This window comes from Dysidea avara, chromosome 1 (genome assembly GCF_963678975.1).
Source record: "Dysidea avara chromosome 1, odDysAvar1.4, whole genome shotgun sequence".
NCBI lineage: Eukaryota > Metazoa > Porifera > Demospongiae > Dictyoceratida > Dysideidae > Dysidea > Dysidea avara.
In genome coordinates, this window is record NC_089272.1 from 17,235,040 (window position 1) to 17,257,282 (window position 22,243).

The following is a 22,243-nucleotide window of genomic DNA, read 5'->3' on the forward strand; positions in this document are numbered from 1 at the left end:
TCTTCTAACTGAACTCTCTACAAGGTAACTTCTTCTAGCTGAACTCCCTACATGGTGGTTTCTTTGTAGCTGAACTCTCTACAAGGTGACTTCTTCTAGCTGATCTTTCTACAGGGAGATTGTTTGTAGCTGAACTCTCTACAGGTGATTTGTTTGCAGCTGAACTTTCTATTTGGTGGTTTCTTTGTAGCTGAACTCTCTACAAGGTGACTTCTTCTAGCTGATCTCTCTACAGGGTGATTTGTTTGTAGCTGAACTCTCTTCATGATGGTTTCTTTGTAGCTGAACTCTCTACAAGGTAACTTCTTCTAGCTGAACGCCCTACATGGTGGTTTCTTTGTAGCTGAACTCTCTACAGGTGATTTGTTTGCAGCTGAACTCTCCACAAGATGGTTTCTTTAAATTTGTAGCTGAACTCTCTACAAGGTAACTTCTTCTACAAGGTAGTTTCTTCTAGCTGATATTTCCACAAGGTCACTAGTTTGTAGCTGAACTTTCTACATGGTGGTTTCTTTGTAACTGAACTCTCTACAAGGTAATTTCTTCTAGCTGATCTTTCTACAGGGTGATGTGTTTGTGGCTGAACTTTCTACAAGAAACTTCTTCTAGCTGATCTCTCTACAGGAAGATTTCTTTGTAGCTGAACTCTCTACAGGTGATTTGTTTGCAGCTGAACTCTCTACATGATGGTTTCTTTGTAGCTGAACTCTCTACAGGTGATTTGTTTGCAGCTGAACTCTCTACATGATGGTTTCTTTGTAGCTGAACTCTCTACAAGTTAACTTCTTCTAGCTGATCTCTCTACAGGGTGATTTGTTTGTAGCTGAACTCTCTACATTGTGGTTTCTTTGTAGCTGAACTCTACAAGGTGATTTCTTTGTAGCTGAACTCTACAAGGTGATTTCTTCTAGCCGAATTATCTCTTTCTATAGTTGCATGAATTCCCTACAAGGTAACCTCTTCTAGCTGATCTCTCTACAGGGTGAATTGTTTGTGGCTGATCTCTCTACAGGGTGACTTGTTTGTAGCTGATCTCTATACAGTTTACTTGTTTCTAGCTGATCTCTTGAATTCTCTTCGGATGACTGCTCTATTAGGTTGACTGCTCTATTAGAGTATCTCGATCTCACATTTGCTGCACCAAGTTTGATTTCGTGTTATAACTCCGTGGCTTTAAGTCTGATTCTTCTACACCATTGAAGAGCCTTTCTAAGATGATAACTCCATCTGTACAGCGATTTTCAAAGCATTACCCCAAGCGGTTTACCTGGTAGGCGTGGCAAGCAGTCGTTTTTTATTAGTTAATCTCGATTGCATAATTGTTACACACTGTTGGTTTTTTCGTTGTATCTTCCTGGTTTTTAGCTCGATTTCTTTCAAACCACAAAAGGTTTGAGGGTCAATAGTTAACCTATTCACCCACCGATTTTCAGCTTCTTCCTATACGCGGTTTACCCTGTAGGCGTGACAACATTTTGGTGTTATTTTTCGTGAATAATCGCTCATAACTCTTTGCCTGTTTATCGTATTCCAGCCAATGTTGGTACACAGATGCGCCTTTATACCCCCCTTCTGTGTGCCAAATATCAAGGCAATCGGATATGGCGAAAAATAAGAAGAAAAAAAAACGAAGAAACTGAGCCAATTTTTGAAGTCGCATATCTCAGGAACGCTTGAAGCGATTTCGCTCAAATTTGGAATGTGGAGTGCTGAAGGTGGAGGGAGTGTCCACAGCAAAAATCGTCTTGTTTCATCAAGGCAGCACAGAGCTACGGAGGTGCGAAAATTGCGTTTTCTTTCTTCCTGTCAATATACTCACGGGTGTTACGCGCCAGCTTCTTGGGCCGCACGACACACTACCGTGTGTCTTGATATATATACATGGCGTCGCTGGTAGCCGAAAACAATGGGAGAGACGATATCTACTAACAATATCAAGATAACAGTGACAACAATGCTGTGACAGTCTTTATAGTTATACCTGCAGGTAAGTCTCCCATGGAACACAAATACTGTTCTAGTTCTGGATGACAGAAAGCTGGCTTCCTTTGATCTATTCTATTACTTTGCTGTCAGCTGCGAAGGCTTGACGCAGCAGATGTGATTGTGTGCAATCTGTGCATGCATGCATGCATGCAGTTGCTATATACATGAGCATGAAAGTATATTTTTAGAGCAATGACCTCATCCCTAAGATAATTATAGCTATGTGCAGCCATATAGCTAGTGGTCAATGAAAGCAGTGGGTACATGGAGGGGTGCACTGTGGCTAATTAGATTGTTCACATCAGTAAAATATTCATGTTCTTGAATGCATTCCTATCAACTTCTTAGCCAGCCTTTACACTACACTAACAAAGCAAAGTAAAGCCTAACACACATGCACACACACACAAAAGGCAATGCCTTCAGCTACCACATGCCTACCTTGTGAAACAGAACTGGGACATCTGTGTGCTACTCATGTGGGTGCTAAGAGTCATCGCAGACATAATCCTCCTGGTAAAACCCACAGAAAGGTGTACTATGTCTCGCGTGAATGTGTGGGCAGCCCAAGTCCCATCTGTACCATCACCCACTACATATGTTGTACCAGAGCTATGGATGGTCTGCTTCCCCAGTTGTCACCAGGTCCCCATTTAACAGCTGGGTAGACCGGAGCAACATGAGTAAAATTTCTTGCTCAAGGAAACTCAACAACAGCAACTGCGCATCAAACCTGGCTGAAACCTTTCTATTACCAAGCTCTGACAACTTGGCTATCCTGACTCATTTGCTCAGACACACACACACGTACACACACAAACTACACACCATTAAATAAACCATTATTGATACTCAGTTTAGAATGTGTCTGTCACAGAAACAAATTCCTACCTGCATCAAATCCCTGACTGTGCCTACTAAAAGTAATGGATTTGATAGTGACGGACTGTTAGCAGATGTAGTAGTTTGTGGTGATTTAAAAAAAGCAATAACAAAGTTAAAGTCCTTCCAAGCATTAATTGGTGACACAAAGACTAACAACTGTTGTTTAAATGGATATAACCATTAACACTAATGCAATAATTTGCTGTGGTGGATACCCAGTATGCAAATTCATAGAGTAGATTACTGCTACACATCATGCAGTGCCTGCTTTGAAGAGATTTTACTCTATATGCTTCACACATCACTGTACCAATTGTAAACACTCGGTACTTTTTAAATACACAATTTGGGTATAAAGCTGCAGCTACCACCAGGATCAGTTAACACAGTTAAGCAGGACACATGTTGGATTGCATTCCATCTTAACAACGCTAGCCTCTGAGATTAAAACAACTCTTAACTTGTGCTATATGTTTAATGCATGTTCCTAACATGCAGTAGAAGTTTGGTATGCACACATAGCTGCTAATACTAGGTAACCAGAAACTCATTTACAGTATATAGAATAAAGAAATACAGGAGTAGCTATAGTTTATGTAGTCAACCAAAAGCATTTAAAGGTAGATCTACAAAACATTTATGTGTAATTCTTCAACTCTATGAATGACCAATTAGCTGCCACCACCCTTCTCTGATATCATTACTCATGCAGTTTATTAGCAGCTAGTCCACTTCAGAAGAACTTTACTCCTCATGCAAGTCCATACACGTTGCCATCTACTAGGTACATCTCAATGATGATCACATCTAGATTAACGGTTGGTCCCATAATGTCATTATTTTAGGCCTACAGGTCTTCAAATCTCTAGTAAATCTATAGCTATTTTTGTCAATATATAATGTGATACTAGACTGCCATAATATGAGAGTAGCTGTGTACTGTTGGAAACCATAACAATCAATAAACTACCTAAGTGCTAGGATGGCATCAATTTTGTCCTTACCTCTACAGCAGTGTTAACTGTATACTAACACACTGCGTCAGGAAGTACCCATTGGCAGTGACAGCGTGGCCCCGACTAGACATTGGGTGACCTGCAGTTCGAATCCTGGAGTTGGAGAGATTTTTTTCCTTACTTTGGCCCCTTTTCTGTTACACCTTATCAGTCAGTCAGTAAGTCAAGTCATTAGGTCTAAGTCCCTGAAATTAGGTTAGGTAATCCTAAGGCTGCAGCACATGTTGCTGTCAGACCTTCAGTGCTGGTCACTGTAAAGTGCTAATAATAATAATAAACAAAGACTAACACCTGTTGGTTTTAGCCACTATAGATTTGTGGGAGGGACTACCACAATTGATGGTAAATACCCTAGATAAAAATTTAAGAATGGGACCTCAGTGGGTTATAAATTTAGCTACTATTTCTCTAACCATTAGCTACATCATACTGTCTGCATTGCCTAATACATGCATGAGGTGTGTTAAATTGCAACTTAAAGAGTTTTGCTCAAATTATACTATATTGAATGATTCAAAGGTTGAGAGTACAGTATAAGAAACCTTATAGCAAAGTTAGCTTTATTGCTCAAATCCAAGTGCATATAAAAGGCTGACAACCACTGTTAACAGTATTTCTATGAAATTTGAACACTATTATAGGCAGAGCTGGGTTCTTCAAATAAATTATTAGCGTAAGTGATCAATTGTTGACCATTATTCAATTATACTCCAAGAAGCCAATATCATTCAACCCACGGCAAAGCTTATTAGTTTAACATCACTGCAAGTGTAAGCAGAATCTGTGCCTATACTTAACTAACCTTTAATGTGTGGCAAAAAGTAGTCAAGACGGTTTTCGGTTCATTCCTTCTGTATCGAAAGTTGACCACGCGTATTTTAACTCGACCATAATAGATTATTCAATATCTTTAAGTCGACCAAAGACACACACAGACAAACACAGTATACAGACAACTATGAGTTCCTTTAATTTTCAGCATGTAAACTTGTGTAACACAAGAGTTATGAATTATCTTTGGAAAAATGCATGCAAATTGTTTGATAGTTCAATACACAATGGTCATTTAATAATTTTACAGCAACTAACAGTGAAACCAGTTCCCTGCCAATGCTAAATCCTCTGCTTTATTCTTGATATCCTGGATGCTTTTATAGATAGTGCTACATAGTGTGATGAAAGGCTTACTCAAAGTCCAATGTAGCACACTATTCATCTTATCAATTTACTAGGTGGTAGTACATTATTCTGGTCTATATTCTCACTAACCTCTGCTTCCAGTACAACTGCTATATCCACTTAAATCACAAGTTAGTTTCAACAGTTCAACCATCAAGTTCGACAGTAGCTGTGCTGTGTTTTATTTTGGTATTTTCAGTGAATGCTGGAGTTAATGTTTGCCTTGGCTTGTTTCCTTTATTGTTTGGTGATCAACATTGAAGCAGAAACAGATATTAGACTGCCACAGACTTTAAAGTGACAAGCACCAAGTACCATTGAAGGTGCAAGGTTCCAAATCCATAATAATGAAAATACATTAACTGTCAATTTTCTTTATCATGAAACGTAATTAGTAGAAGTAGTATAATAGCCTTTAACACACTCTAATTTCTAATTGGGTCAGTCAAAGCAAAGATATTCAATTAGAAATGTAAACATGGATCAAAACTCTGTGTGGTAACCATTATTTTTGGAGGGGGGGGGGGGGGGAGGTTGATACAAATTGCTAAAATGTGACGGATTTGCGAAAGGGAGTCTTCCATACACATCCAATTTACGAACTTTGGCAATTCATAACTACAGATTGGCACTTGGACAGCAGTGAGCACCAACATAGGTTGATGGATGAAAAAAAAATCAGGTTTGTATTTGTCTTGAATACTAAGCTAAGATCATATAATCAGATGTGTGTGAAAGACCCCTTTTTGCAAATCTGGTCATAAATATTGTCAATCATGCCACTATTTTATACCATGGAATTTTGCCGTTTCCCATTCAATAATTGAAATGTGCATTCCAGTAATTGAGTCAATCCAATAATTGACTACTTATGCTACAAGGATGAAAGATACAGAAAAGAATCCTAGACCCAGTGGTGACTTGCTAAGCAACATGCAATTCTAGGCATGCGCCAAGGGAGCCACAACAGCTGGGATCCGAGATCTTGCCTGCATTCAACCACTACTTAACTTCTCACCAATTGAATAGGAATTTCAGTGTTGGAAACTCAAATAAAAGCACACATTTGTATTCCTAGAGCTATGGTCTTGATCACAATAATTGTAGAACTGTGTTTTCAAGACAACTATTCAGTACACACTCTTTCCATGCACTAAAATTATCTCCAATCTATGGCATGACAGTTGCAATGATCACATGATCTCCTGCAAAAATTATTCTAATAAAAGCACATGCATTCCTATTCTACACACTGTTATCATCCACTGATTTATCTCCTGTGGCATAAGAAAGCAAGGAAAGGGACATAAAGCATAATAATGAAACCGCAGTGAAAGCATGATGAAACGGTAGAATACGGATACCTACAGGTACAGTTATGTAATATTAGGCAGGCATCATGTGATTAGTAAGGATGGTCATCTGAATTCTTTGTTTTAAACTGCTTGGCGTAAAATCTTCCCTTTATAGTATACTTCCCTGTAAAGGTACTTTCACAATGCATTTTATGCCAATGACAGTGGCGTAAAAGCTTGTCATTAAGTACTTAATGGCAAGCTTGGCGTAAAATCTTGCCTTTAGGGTTAAAGAAATGATCGGCATAAAATCTTGTCTTTAGGCTTAAAGACAATTTTTGTCATTATACGCCAACGTCTGCACAACCTTTGCTGAGGATTGAATCTCCATGCTGCTCATTATGGTCAATGTGACCATTTCCATCATTTGGCAAGGTATCACCTACAAAATGAAAGCGGTTATCTAGTTAACCATGAAATTCATTTGCACACCATTATGGCACAGTAAATAGCTAACTAAGCTAAGTAGCTAGCTACATACGTACAATTCGTGAGTGCGACTGCGAGCTTGTTCCTCATAATTTAACGCTGCTACACTACTACTGCTGCAATAGCTGCTTGTACAGCTGTCATTCATGTTATCGTCTGACACTGTAGAGCTGATGCCGGGGATGTGTTGTACCAGCTACCACACTCAGAGGTGATGTTCGCTCAGTCTTCAGTATGGGAGATCTATCATTGTCGCTCCAAGTGCATGAAGCAATTTCTTTGGGTACCCTAAACTAAAGCAGTAGACCAATCCTCAGTTATTTCATGTCCTCCTTGTCGAGGCTAATGAACCCATGCAGTGCCATCACGCCGGCGATTTTGTTTTCTTTGAACAGCTCCACAACAGAGTCATAATATCCCGGAGACTATCCTACAGTAGAATGCATACTTGCTCTACAGAAAATTCAGCTGCTTTCAATACTGCGAAAATAATTTGATGCAGTTTATGAAGTTAAAATACCTTATTTACGTGATAAAGGTAGGATATTCCAGTGTATTTACGTTACATTACATGGTTATTGTAGGATATTCCAGGATACTAATAATTTATGTTGAAATGTCATTAGGTCATGGTGCACTAATTACTAGGGAGTGGTGTCACTCACACTGTACACAATCTTGGATATGGTCAATTAAAGCATAGTTAATGTACCACAAACATGGCTGCAGTAAACATTACATAGCCAAGCAGCCTTGAGGGAAATATCTAAACTATACTCGACCAACTTTAGCAAATGCGAATATAATATTATATAGTTAGCTACTGTTTCAGCAATGCACTGATGTCACCTTTGTGAAAACTTTTGTGCCATCTTTTAAACTTCTGTTGGTTAATAAAGTGCACTCTACTGTGTGGAATTGATCATTGTGAAGCTACTTTTATCAACTTTCATGCCCTTAAGTGACACACTGTAAATTCAAAGGTATGAAGTTCATACTGATGGTATGACTCTTGGAGTCCTGCAGCAGTCATTTACTGTAGTAATGCTAGCTAAGTGACTGCAGGTTTCATACCATCGATTTACAGTGTTACAGAAGAAGTACTGATTGATTACTACCAAAGGTAACTAATAGATTTGACCACTGGCCAAAGTGTTGGAGATATTGAGGGAGACACACTACACAAAGCGTGGATTTTTTTCGATCCACAATAGACAATACATATAGAGCCGGCATTCTAGCTCTGGCTCAACATCTCCTATACCAGATAACCAAATTTTCCTTTAGTTTAACACCCATGTTTCGTTTTAGGAGAATCTACGAAGGTGCATTTGAAGATCACCTTGTAGCCTTACAACTAAAAGATGACCACATATTTTGGTTAGCATTCAAAGAATGCCTTTTAACTGTAGTTAAGGTGAGACAAATATAATTAGTTGATTAACCATAAGCATAATTAGAAACCATATAGTTGTCAAGTATATTAAAGAGTCTTCATATGTAATCGTGTCGTTTTTTTTCCCTGTTGTTCAAAAGCAGAAGTTCATAGAATGAAAATAGGCATCGTCACCTCTACTGAAGATCACACAAATTCAATTTTTCCAGTATTGAAGAACTGTGTGTATACCATTCAAATATTATACTAGGCCTGCAAACTCTTAATGTTCTAGAGTACTCTGACCACTACCATTCTGGGATAGTTCATCTATCAAACATCTTTACCACTGTCGATGTAAAAGATCTCCAAAGCAGAGAAATTCTCACTCTTCACCTAGTTAGAGGCTTCATAACTCTAAAGTGTGCTGTACAATAAACAACAAAAGTATGTAAACTCTAATAAACTGTGTACAGTTGTTACTATGTAACCATCTCAGTTGCTGAAACAGTATAATCATTTGCAAAATTAACACATCACCTGTGCTAAATTAAGTATACCTTGGTTGTAAAACCAACAAAAGTGTTACTTCAGCATATGGTTTGTTACATTAACAACCTTTGTGGTTAGTAACAAAGCAAATCATATGTTAGAATAACTACCCATTTTTAACAGTGTAGCTATTTTTCATAATACTAGAATAATTTAATTATCAAAAGTTTCTAAATCTATTAAGTATCAAAAAGTTTCTAAATCTATTTTAAAAGTTCTGCAGGGGTTACTTTTCTAAATCAGCTACAGTTCTGCTTTCATGTTAGTACTTGGGCAAATCTATTCCAAGCCAATAACGCCAGTAGCTGCTCAAGAAGATTTGCTTTGGATCTTTAGATCGGCGGAGATCAAGGAAACTTCTAAAGTGAGGATATTGAGAATGAATAAGTATCTTTCTCCAATCATAGTCTGTATCATCCATTTTAGGAAACAGTTTAGCCCAGTGAAGCCTAAATGGAATGTTCTTGTTGTGTAGGAGAAGCCATACTGGACGGAAAAATGTGCGAGCATCACAGTTACTGTCTATGAACCAGTACGGATCGATACGAAAAGCGCCATATTTCCATTCATCACTTCCATCAGAATATGACATACTCATCCATGCCTCACATGGTTTTGCAGCATACAGTTCCCAAGCGTTGTTCCCGGTACATGAAATTTTACCTGATGCGTGGAAATATTCACTCAACATAGTGGTTGCTTTTGTTGCATATTGTAAAGGAACCCATATTTCACTCCACATGGTTGGAATAAGGATATCGTCTGCTGAGTTATCCATTGGTAGGCCATGCCATGAATAATCTTGGAACTTTATGCAACCACTATCAACTTCTGTACTGAGCAATGTAACAGCAGCTGTTGTAAGCACAGGAAGTATGGTTTCACGAATCGGTACTGAAATCTTGTCTAATGTCCCTGTCACAACGTTTAGAATGAACTCATTCACTTTCTTCAAGACCTTACTGATGGCAGTTGCTGGGATGTTATCTATGCCTTTTTCTTCGAGCTCAGCCTTCATCAACTTTTCAAACTGCTTATCCTTTTCTGCAGCGATTGTACGGACAGCATCCATGTCATTGATGTTCCCTAATATTGTCATCATGTAGGAATATGCTATCATAATCTCAGCACTGTCAAACAGCTTGTAGGGTGTCGGTTTAAAATAAGGATCACACGGTATTCTATTCGCATGCCAAACTTGAAGTCGCTCTTTCTCCAAACCTACCACCCCTCTGGTTTGAGGCCACCACAAAATCCGGGCGTAATCATTGTCAACAAGAAACGAAGTAAGGCCTATTTTACCATCTTTACGAGGGTTGTCATCATAAAGGTCTACCTGGCACTGGTCGCTAGGAGCACTTAATTGAGAGCCAGAAATGTTGAATGAAGGAACACAATCAAACGTGACTGTTGATATGACTCCAAGCACTCCAAGTGACACAAGGGCGGCTCGAAAATGATTTTGGTCAGCATCGTCTCGGCTAACTGTGTAGATCTGTCCGGTACCATCCACCATACGAAGAGCATGTATGTTATCCGAAAAACCGTACTTAACTGATCCACCTGAGGAACCTGTGCTGAGAAACCCTCCCACCGTCTGATGATTGATACCTCCTAAATCACCTACAGTCAAGCCGTGTTTATTGTTCAATTGATATAGTAAAGAATTCTCAACAGTGCTGTGCTTATCATTAGGTTCATGTCCAAGGTGAATTCCTGCCTCAACAGTCACACGATTACCAGAGACATCCAATATCCTGATGTACTCGTCTAACCTGATATTGATATTGTTTCCATCGGGGGCGCAAGCCGCAACATCTACGCGATCCACTGTGCACACGTCAGTGTAAATTTTCGGGCCTATGGAATGTCCCGAGCCACGAACTCTCAGCTGGAAGTCATTGTCGTACGCATACTTGACAATGTTAACAATTTCTTGTTCCGTTTTTGGATGATAGTACCCCGATTCATCCTTTGGTATCGGTGGACGTGACATCATCATCATCAGCTAGTAATCCTAAGAAATAACGCAAAGTGTTATGTATTATTATTACTTTCCAGGACCATGCAAGAAATGAAAACAATACAATAGTTAATTAGTTGCACTAATTATAATAATTATTATTCATAATAATAATAATTCTGTGATTGAACACCAATCCTAATCTTTTGGATAAAGTATAGGATAATTTAATTCATGCAAGTTGTCATGATGATTTTTGTATTATGCTAATAATAACAATAATAATAATAATGCTTTACAGAATAGCAATTCTGAGGGTTTACCAGTGACCTACACTAATAGCCTAACGAACATTAAGTGATTTCTACATAATATATTATTTAGTTACAAGTGATTAAAATTGTTAGATGCAGAGTCTTGGAACAACAGGTACAGGGACAAAAGTAATGGAAACAATAAGGAGAATTGTCAAAGTTAGCTAAGAAGTGATTCCATAAAAATTCCTTCAATTTCAGTTTTATTACAGCCACTACTGAGATGAAGGTATACGAGCGCACAGCGCTCGTACTATAAAAATTATTTACTGATTAAATTATAATTATATGTGACCGGATCTGCGAAAACAGGACATAATCACATTTTTTGAATTCCTGTTTATTAAATATTATAATCTACTTAGCCAAGTGTACCCACTGGCAAAATTTCAGCTTCGTTTGCCAATAATTTTGGGAGTTACAACCCTACAAAATAGTTACAATAGAAAAATCGATTTGTACAGCAATCATACTAAGGAAAAATAAATTACAGGCACTTACAAAAACCGTTGTAACTTACCAACGGATTGAGGTACGGGGCTAAAATGTCACCATCGTGTTCGCCATGAACAAGAAAATCAATTACTGGGTAAGTTTTCCCTTACTCGCTCTTCTTCACTACATACAATGGCTTAACAGATAACCTCCTAGACTGGTTAAAAGGCTCAGAAAGCAAAGAGTAGTTATTAATGGTGAAACTTTAACTTAGTGTAATGTTCTCAGTGGTGTGCCTCAAGGCTCTGTGCTCGGTCCCCTGTTGTTTAATATTTATGTTAATGACATTCCTATCCAAGTCAGTATACATAGTTCTGTCTTACAATTTGCTGATGATTTTAAAATGTTCCGTGTAATACAGGATGCTCAGGATTTTCAGCAGTTACAAGATGATATCAACAGGTTGTTGGCTTGGGCCAACAAATGGCAACTAAGGTTTAACATCTCTAAATGCTTCTTATAGCATCTTGGTCCACCACATGAGTATGGCGAGTACAATATTCAGGGTACAATGATATCTTCCAGTGATACAATCAAATATCTTGTGGTACTCATTGATGACAACCTTAAATTTCATTCCCATGCTACATCTGTGATCTCCAAAGCTAATCGGACACTGGTTATTATTCGGAAGACCCTTCGGTTCACAGATGACCACATGTTTGTTACTCTTTACAAGTTTTTGGTAAGACCAGTAATTGAGTATGGTAACATTATCTGGGGGCCACACTACAATCTTGACCAACAAAACATCGAAAAGATACAGCGTAGAGCTACTAAAACACTTGCTGGTTTGAAAGACATCCCTTACACAGAATGTTTACGTATACTGGGCTTACCTTCATTGCAATATCGTCGACTAAGAGAGGTCACATGTACAAGCTATACAAGCCCCATGCTACCACCAAGGCAAGATGTCACTTTTTTTTAGTCAGAGCAGTAAATTCTTGGAACGGTTTACCAGATTATGTAGTTATGGCACAGTCTCTAAAAACCAGCTTGATGATTTCCTCTCAGATCAAATGACTCAAATTAATTTTTATCATATTGTACTTATTTTAGTCTTAAGTTAATCTTTTTTATAATGATAAGGTATAACAGGCTTTTGCCTTCTTTCCTTTTACACATAATAATGTATATATATGGTGTTAATAAAAATATTAAAAAATATAATAATAAGGCCTGATATTGTTGTAATAAACAAGGAAGCTGCCACCATTAGTTTGATCGATGTAGCTGTACCTGCAGACACACACATTTCTGCTAAAGAAGGAGAAACTCATGAAGTATCAAGATCTACGAATCGAATTGGAGAGATTGTGGAAGAAGAAAACAACAATGATCCCCATAGTAATTGGCGCACTTGGATCTGTCACCACGCGGCTGAAATACTTTTTGGAACTTTTAGATATAAGCTCACTAAATGTTTATCTCTTGCAAAAGACTGCGTTGTTAGGAACAGCTATCACTCTGCGGAAGGTTCTACAACTCTCAGGATGGGGGTAGCATCCCGAGCTGAGACATTTCAAACACCAGTTCATGTACATTGCATGTTCCTGTGATATATTCAATAATAACAAAAGATTTCTGAAAAACGGCAATGCTATAGTGACCTGAAGATTGAAATTCAGAAATTGTGGTCTGTAAGAGCATCTGTGGCTCCTGCCATCATTGGTTCCCTTGGCTCTGTTCCTGAAGGTTTAAAAGATCAACTACAAACATTACAGATTTATCATGCTAACCTCATCCCAAAGATGCAGAAGAGTGCCTTACTGAGCTCCTATCATATTTTACGTCGGTTTGTGACAGAACATTAAGTCCTAACCTTTTGGCTAAAGTGTGGTATATAACTTATTTTTTATATCTAGTTGTAATTCCAGCATTGGTGTGTGTATATTTAATAATAATAATACAAAGGCGAAATTCGTGAAGAAAAATAGATCGCGTACGATCGCTTCGACATTACGTAAACAAACGCTCATAACTTACGCATCCTTAGGTAGGGTCCGCAACGCGAAAAATCAATATCCTCCAATAAACTACCTAACTATTGTCATGTGTTAGGCTAAGTGTAACTTGAATAACACCAGCGTGGCAGCCAAGTTTGTCACTTTCTTCTAGTAGAAAACGATACAAATTCCTTAAATCACGAGATTTTTCGTTGCAGCTGTTCGTAGGATTCTTCGTATGCCACGATATTCACTCTCAACATTGTTCAAGTAGTCTATTATCAACTCAAAGTATTCGTGGTTTGATTTTATTGGTCAGTTTCTGCTGGCAGCATGATCTGTACAGCTTTTTGGCGACAGACAAAATATTTCTTCCTCTGGAGCACAGGACAAGCAGAGCAGCAACTACGCTGTGGGTCAGCAATGACCAGTACTAGGTAAAGTACTTGCATGCAGGGTATGGTTATAATTGAAGCTTGTTAGCCATCTGGCTGGGCCATCTATATGCTGAAATTCGGCCAAAATGACACGAGTTTTGCAAACAAATAACAGAATGGTCGATACATCAGTGAGACAGTCTCCAACAGCAAGGATACGAAGCTTATAAACACCTAACAATACGGCTATCTCGTCCAGTAAACGCATAGAGCAAACCAATGCATGAAATAGGCACTAGTGTTGCACCGATATCCAAATTAGCCAATTATTCTGATAACCGATATTAAGCAACAGAATTAGCCGATACCGATAACCGATCCGATATACACTAATAACACTAACACTCATCCTCATCATTATTAAATGGCTCATATTAGTGACATAACCATTGATATACAGCTCATTCTAGGCTAAAATGTAAAGTTAGATGTATACCACAAGTAAAAGTTACTCATGGTAAACAGGTTTTAAGTACATTTTACTACTGCTATACAGTTGAGACAAGTGGCTGGCACTACATAGAAACCTAAAAACCTCAGTTTATTGTTGGGCATGGCCTAAACCCTGACAGTTTATTATAGGCATGGCTTGTAGTCACCGCTAAACCATTAACACATAACTTAATTAAAATGCCAAATAACTTATGTCTAGCCTCCCCCACATCATTATACTACACAGCACAGTGGAGATTAACATCGGCCTTGATTTAATCAAAACCGATTAATCGGCTAGTAGCCAATATCGGCCCGATACCGATTATTGAACCGATTATCGGTGCAACACTAATAGGCACTCACGTGATCGAAATTCAAATCGCGGAAATACCAATGAAATCGCTTTCATTTCGCAATAGGAACCATGCAATGTGCTCCTTTTATAAATATTTGTGTCATTTGTTCACTCAGGCCTGGTCTGGGCCAGTGCAGTTTATGCTGTGATGGCATCATAGGGAAGTCTTAGACTGCTGGGCTAATCGAGATGCCAAACCTAAAGCACACACACTGATTGTCACTTCATTCCAAGTGATTTTAAGGTCATTGGAATAGATTATGGTTGTATTTTCCGAGATTTGAATATCGATCACGTGAGTGCTTATTTCATGCATTGGATTGCTATATGCTTTTACTGGGCGAGATAGCCGTATTGTTAGATGTTTATGAGCTTCGTATCCTTGCTGTTGGAGACTGTCTCACTGATGTACCAACCATTCTGGTATTTAATTGCAAAAATCGTGTCATTTTGGCCGAATTTCAGCATATAGATTGCCCAGCCGGATGGCTAACAAGCTTCAATTATAACCATACTCCGAATGCAGGTACTTTACCTAGTACTGGTCATTGCTGACCCACGGCGCAGTTGCTGCTCTGCTTGTCCTGTGCTCCAGAGGAAGAAACATTTTGTCTGTCGCCAAAAAGCTGCACAGATCGTGCTGCCAGCAGAAACTGACCAATAAAATCAAACCAGCAATACTTTGAGTTGATGATAGACTACTTGAACAATGTTGAGAATGAATATCGTGGCATACGAAGAACCCTACGAACTGCTGCAACGAAAAAATCACGTGATTTAAAGACATTTGTATCATTTTCTACCAGAAGAAAGTGACAAACTTGGCTGCCAAGCTGGTGTTATTCAAGTTACACTTAGCCTAACACATGACAATAGTTAAGTAGTTGATTGCAGGATATCGATTTTTTGCGTTGCGGACCCTACCTTAGGTCTACTGCAACGAAACAAAGATTTTTCAACTCCTCTTGAGCAGGCGAATAAGATGATATTCAGGGTTTTATTGTTAGTCCCTTCCTTCACTAAGAAGAGGGGGTAAAAAATTAACGGAATTTTTTCAATGATACGCAAGTGTATACTGTAAAGATTTAGGCTTGTGCGATTACATTCCTTTTTCGCAGATCCGGTCACATATTCTGTAGTATAGCTGTGTTTCTTACTTACTTGCTTTGAATAAGTATATTGCTAGTTGAACTTAGACACACCTCACGGCCAGTATGCACGTAAATCTCCAGTTAATCCAACAGAGCGCGATTTTTGCATACAAGCAACAACTCTTCTGACAGCGGCAGCGAAGTCACGAGCCGAATAGGTTTCTACGCTATTTATATATCTACAGAAGATGTAGTCTCGCGCCGCCCCGAGGCTACTGAAGATGTAACCACAATTTGTTTACCGAGACTACACAGCCTCCGTTTCCTGCAGCAACTGGCTATTGTTCAATTCCAAACAAACAATAGCTTATTTTGGGGATAACGGAAACGTGCGGTATTACCTTATACAGTCAATTGCACGTGCGTTCATTGTGTATGGCTAAAGCGAGGGCTAAAGTGGTTCCGTGCTGTTCACTGGTGTAACTCAAGTGTTACAGAACACTTGCTATTCTTTGTTTTATGAATTTGAACGTGTCTAGTGCTGTTTTCGTGACTGTGTAGATCCTGTAGGCAAGCCAGACGAATTCAAGCAATTCGCAATGTTCAAACGCACGTGCAATCAGTCGACAGTATTATTTTAAAATAACGTGACTGTCTCAGCAAAAACCCGACCTGTTCGCACAATATAATTTTTTTAATTCACTCAGCAATACCAGCAGTGTCCAAGGAATGGAACATCAAAGTTTTATCCAACTGTAGTGCGTAGTTTTGGATTTATAGCTTTTGAGAGTAGGAAGAGCTAGGTAATCGATTTGTACAGCAACTATACTGAAAATAAATTACAGTCGTTTACATTCGCAGCCATAACTTCCGTTTGGATTAGTCTACAACGTTGCAATTTGGCTTACTATGTTCACCATTGATCAGCACATCAGCCAAGGTATAGTATTATCCTTGTAGATACTTGTGCATATGGATTCGAATTAACATGTTAACCAGTCTTGAAAGGCCTACACTTCAAAACAGAAGAACACACTACTAGACACTACCTATGAAATTCTCATGATGTATCCATGAATTCACCATGAAATTTCATGGGAATTTCATGGATTGAATCCCTTGAATTTTAACGTTTCCTAGTCACCCGTATGTCCATGAAATATTTGTGTCATGAAAAATGAACCCATGAAATTTTTGGTGCCATGAAATGTTTTCAGGTGTCATGAAAATGCCATGGAAATGTTATGAAATAATAACAGCACTTCGCTAAGCTTTTATCCTTCAAATAAATGCATTAAAATTGTTTAAAGCTATATTTCATACCACAAAAAATGTTCATCTTTCCTTATGTTACTTTCTTTGGAAAGATAATATTATTAGGAAATTCCCTGTTTCCATATACCTTTCCTTATGTTGCCTTCTTTGGAAAGACAAAGGAAATCCCCTGTTTCCATATACCTTTCCTTATGTTGCCTTCTTTGGAAAGACAAAGGAAATCCCCTGTTTCCATATACCTTTCCTTATGTTTCCTTCTTTGGAAAGACAAACTTGTTTCCATACCTATCCTTATGTTACTTGCTTTGGAAAGATATTCTTGTTTCCATACATTTTATATAATCTAATTTCAACATTCTAGAAATATTATCTCCCATGGTTTGAAAGGGCCTTATTCTAAAATAGGAATGAGTTGGAAATGTATACCGTATTGTTGGAAATATCTGTAAAGTAGTAGATAGATGGTTTTCCACATATCCATAATTTTAGCACGGTGGCGCAAAGAAACACCAGACTAGTAACGTAGACTTGGTGATGCTTTCTTGCCCACTATGATAAATTTATGAGCACTACAGCTTATAATCAAGTAGCTAAGAACTGAACTTGGATATAGAGACATAGTGACAATTGTCATATCAGAAAAAAAACATGCACACACAATTTTTTCAAGTAATAATAATGCTGTTGTAAAGAGGTGCTTCATGGAACCCTTTGACCAGCTCTGTCCCAGCAAAGTTTAAACATGACTGACCAGTGCCATTGATAAGCAATAATACATTGAATTTTCTCCACACACACACACACACACACACACACACACACACACACACACACACACACACACACACACAGAGTACACACACACACATAGCACACACACACACAGTACACACACACACAGACAGACACAGTACACATACAGACACAGTACACACAGTACTCACACAAACAAACAAACAGACACACACACAGTATACAGTACACACACAGACAAACAGAAACACACAGAGTATACAGACACAGTACATACACACGCACAGACACAGTACACAGACACAGACACAGACACACACACATAGCACACACAGACACACAGACACACACACAGACACAGTACACACAGACACAGTACACACAGACACAGTATACACACACAGACACACACAGACATGCACACACAGACACACACACACACAGTACACACACACAGACAAACAAACAGACACACACAGTATACAGACACAGTACACACACAGACAAACAAACAGACACACACAGTATACAGACACAGTACACACACAGAGACACAGACATGGTACACACAGACACAGTACACACACAGACATGCATACACATGCAGACACACAGACACAGACACACACACACACACATAGAGTACACACACCCACACACAGTATACACACACACACACAGTACATGCATGCATGCACACACACATAATGCATTACTAATAAGGTACACCATAGGATACTTATTTATGGTCACAATTCTATTCCTAATTCATACGTATTGCAGTGGGGGCTAAAGACCCTCTCCCAATTAATAATATAGAGGGGGCTAAGCCTATCCAATTAAAATACTCTAATAGAGCTTTAGATACACTAGTAAACTACATTTTCTAAAATTCAGGTCAATTGTTCCAAAATCCTTGTTGGGGGCAAAGCCCCTAGGGAGAACATGTGTAGCAGCACCAGCCCCATGGCCTTTTTGACTCACACTTCCTACATACCATTATAGTTTCCTGTTATTGTTGCTTGGTGTATTCAATGCTATTCAGATAGCATTTTTGATGATTCAGATGAGACTAGGGCTGCACCGATTCCACATTTTATCGATACTTCAAATACCAAGTACTCAGCTGGGAAGTATCTACAAGTACAAGTACCAATACCAAGTGCCTCGAAGTAGCTACTTCATAGTGCACGTATTTATTATGTAGTGCATTTCATGGTATTCTTGTACATGATTTCAGTATGGTTCATGTTTATAATAAAGTAGCCAATCAAGATTCACAAAAAAAGAAGTCACTGAAATGCAAACCAGTGGATATTCCAGTATTCTTCTGGAGAAGTGTAGATAATACTTACAATAAAAAATATTCTAATACTGAAACAGTCACTTCTACCTGATTGCTCTAATAGACTTATTGACTGTTCTATTAGAGTATATCGATCTTTTTCTCAGTAAAGCGTTTTCACACGTATAAATTTCAGCATAGATCAGTAATTTTGCTGGTAGTTAGCTATTAGTGTTATACTTCAGTGATGCTTTTAGGCGTCCACTGTGCTAGTAAAATAAGCAAGTAGCTAAACGAAAGTTATTTTATTCTCCTCGCACGTGATAAGAATCGGTATTTGTAACAATATAATGGCCGATTCCGATACTTCATGAAAACAGCAGTATCGGCCCGATACCGATACTAGAATCAGTGCAGCCCTAGATGAGACGTCTCAAGACACCAAGCTACTTGTGCAGTACATTGGTGACCCTGAAAAGAACTACAAAATAATTATGCAGAATCATGGCTGATTGTGAAAGCAGAACATCTAGATTTAGCTAAGAATCTTTTTGATGGATGTGGTGTGGGTATCACAGTGGAGGTTAAGCGTCACCTTGGTGCTGCTATAGGATCTCCTACCTTTGTCCAGCATTATGTGAATGAGAAGGTTGAGTATTGGGTGTCTTGTGTGCGGAAGTTAAGTGTGATTGCAAAGGCTCAGCCTCATGCTGCTTATTGTGCTTTCACGCATGGTCTTGTTAGTAAGTGGACATATTTTTTACGAACGCTGCCCAGAATTTCTGACTATCTTCAACCTCTTGAAACAACTATTTTTACAGAATTTATTCCTGCTGTTACTGGAAAATTTGTCAGTGATTTAGAGCGAGAGTTGTTTTCTCTTCCAGCATGAATGGGAGGCCTGGCTCTGTGTAACCCTTCTGGTAATGCTAACTTTGAATTTGATTCTTCCATTCAAGTTGCCTCATCTTTAACCAAGGAGATCATTGAACAACAGACTTGCTTTAGGATGTCAGTGGTTAGTGCCCAGCGTCAAGCTAAGGCTGATGTTATAGCTTTGAGACATCGGCAGCTGGTTTGTAAGCAATCGAAACTCACACCACAGTTGCCAGCTAGTTTACGTCGTATTGTTTCTTTATCTAGTGAGAGAGGTGGATGTAAGTGCACATGGTTTTTGGGAAGTTGTCATCAGAAGGCTTTCTTTGATGTTAGAATTTTCAATCCAACTGCTCCCAGTTATCAAAACACAGTGGTTTCTTCCTTGTACAGAAGGTTTGAAAGAGATAAACAAAGGATGTATGAATAGAGAATAAGAGATGTTGAAAATGGGCTCATTCACTCCATTGGTTTTCTCTACTTTTGGAGGAATGGGTAGTGCAGCTACAGTTGCTTATAAGCGTCTAGCTTCTATGCTATCTACTCAACGGGGCCAATCTTACAGCAGTGTTGTATCATGGATTAGATGTTCCACCAGCTTCTCTTTGCTCAGGTCAGCAGTGACCTGCTTGCGTGGAGCAAGGTCACACCGTGGCAGCCCTGTGACTATTGGAGCACTTGACCTTGCTATTTCGGAAAGCCAAGTGTTGCCATCTCATTGATTTTTTGAGTTTACAGTCTTTTTGTCCAGCACTTTTACCATCTGGTGCTGGGGGTAGTGGCAAAGGGTGCAGGCACCCCGGGAGAAAAAAAAATGCAGAATTATAAATATAATTGTTACAAATTACTGAATACATTGTAAACAAAACATAATTGCTTTCAAGGAGCCGTCATGGTCACATTGTTTTCAGACTAGCCACTGTGACTACTATTTCGATTGGAAGACGAGTCACAGTGGTTGCTTTTCCTGCTTAATTGACATGATTGCAAGTCGCTACCAATCGCTGGAGGTTAGTTTGTGTTGGTTAAAACACTTTGATAGTCTTATTTCTTTAGTCTCGCATAACTAGGCTATACCTTCATCCATGTATGGGATGGGAGAAAGCCTCACCTGGCACGCCATTGTGTGAAGAAGGTGCAGTTTCCAGCTGGTAAGTTTGTGTGATGATACATAGCTCTCCACCTGAAGCCTTTTAGTGCCAGGAGTTCCCAGACTGATTTCACTGCCAAATTGCATCCCACATACTGAATGCTGATGGAGAGAACAAACACAACATGCACAAATGTGCCATTAGGCTGATAATTGCTGTGTGCATGATTGTGCTAGCTATTAACTGCTATTACGATATGTAGCTACAGTATGCTGCCATCAGCAATGCTCCACATGCTTGTGCACACTGACATATCCATGAAATTCTAGTATTTTCAGCCACATTTGTTCTCCATTTTTTTTTTTTGGTTTTGCAGTATATCCACGGTATCATATGATCATTTTAATACAAATGACACAGCTCATGTTAAATATATACATAACTCAGATATCATATGTAGGTGACAGACAGTTGAAATACTCTGCTTTTATTCCAATCTTACCGTGGTCTGCTCCTGGCAACTCCAGCCATGTCTTAATCCAATGCTCTAATCCATCCTCATTTAAACATATCATGTAACACAAATTGTAGTATGGTGCATGGGCTGATCAAAGGCTGCTGCCAGTGTTACAGACCAGTTGTAAACCGGTTTACAAATAATTGTAGCATGGCTAAGTAGCTACCTCCTTTTGGCCACACAGTCTGGTCACTAATTAGTTCAAAGACTTCAACGAAACCAAGCACCAGACCAACATAGGAAGTCACAATGCAAGGCTAATAATGTCCAAGGAGGTAAATCGCTCTAGAACAAATGAACACACAACACTGCAGTCGTCGGAATGAATGAGAAGGAGTACAACTGCTGAGCTGAGCCCGGTAATCTACCACACACTCGTTCACCACTAAATTAAGCTAACCAAGACTATTATGGCGCTGCACCATTCAACAATGAATACCAGACTCTTCAGTTACACCTGTCTAAATGATTCAGAAGCTGTACAATAGCTGGAGTGATTGCCACGATGATGGCACCCCGTGCTCGTGCATAACAAACACGCTACCAATGAATAAACTAGCTAACAATGAATTAACTAACCACCAAGACAGTAATTAATGAGTAAAATCGTTCCTTGTTCACAGCGCTCAG

At 38.9% G+C, this 22,243-nt stretch overlaps 1 protein-coding gene across 4 annotated transcripts in view; it reads right to left on the reverse strand.

The window, feature by feature from the left end:
* Positions 1-16,020, reverse strand: part of LOC136258102 (uncharacterized) — a 139,514-nt gene extending 123,494 nt beyond the window's left edge. Inside the window, exons 1-2 of one of the 4 annotated variants that reach the window (XM_066051403.1) lie at positions 15,887-16,020; positions 8,771-10,794 (exon numbers count right to left, since the gene is read on the reverse strand). In XM_066051403.1, coding sequence (XP_065907475.1) covers positions 9,040-10,782 — 1,743 coding nt within the window. In that variant the 5' untranslated portion in view covers positions 10,783-10,794; positions 15,887-16,020 and the 3' untranslated portion in view covers positions 8,771-9,039. Of the gene's footprint in view, positions 1-1,981; positions 2,110-8,770; positions 10,795-15,886 lie in introns of those variants that run through there. The other 3 variants (XM_066051413.1, XM_066051407.1, XM_066051420.1) reach the window with 3 other exon arrangements.
* Positions 16,021-22,243: the final 6,223 nt, after the last annotated feature.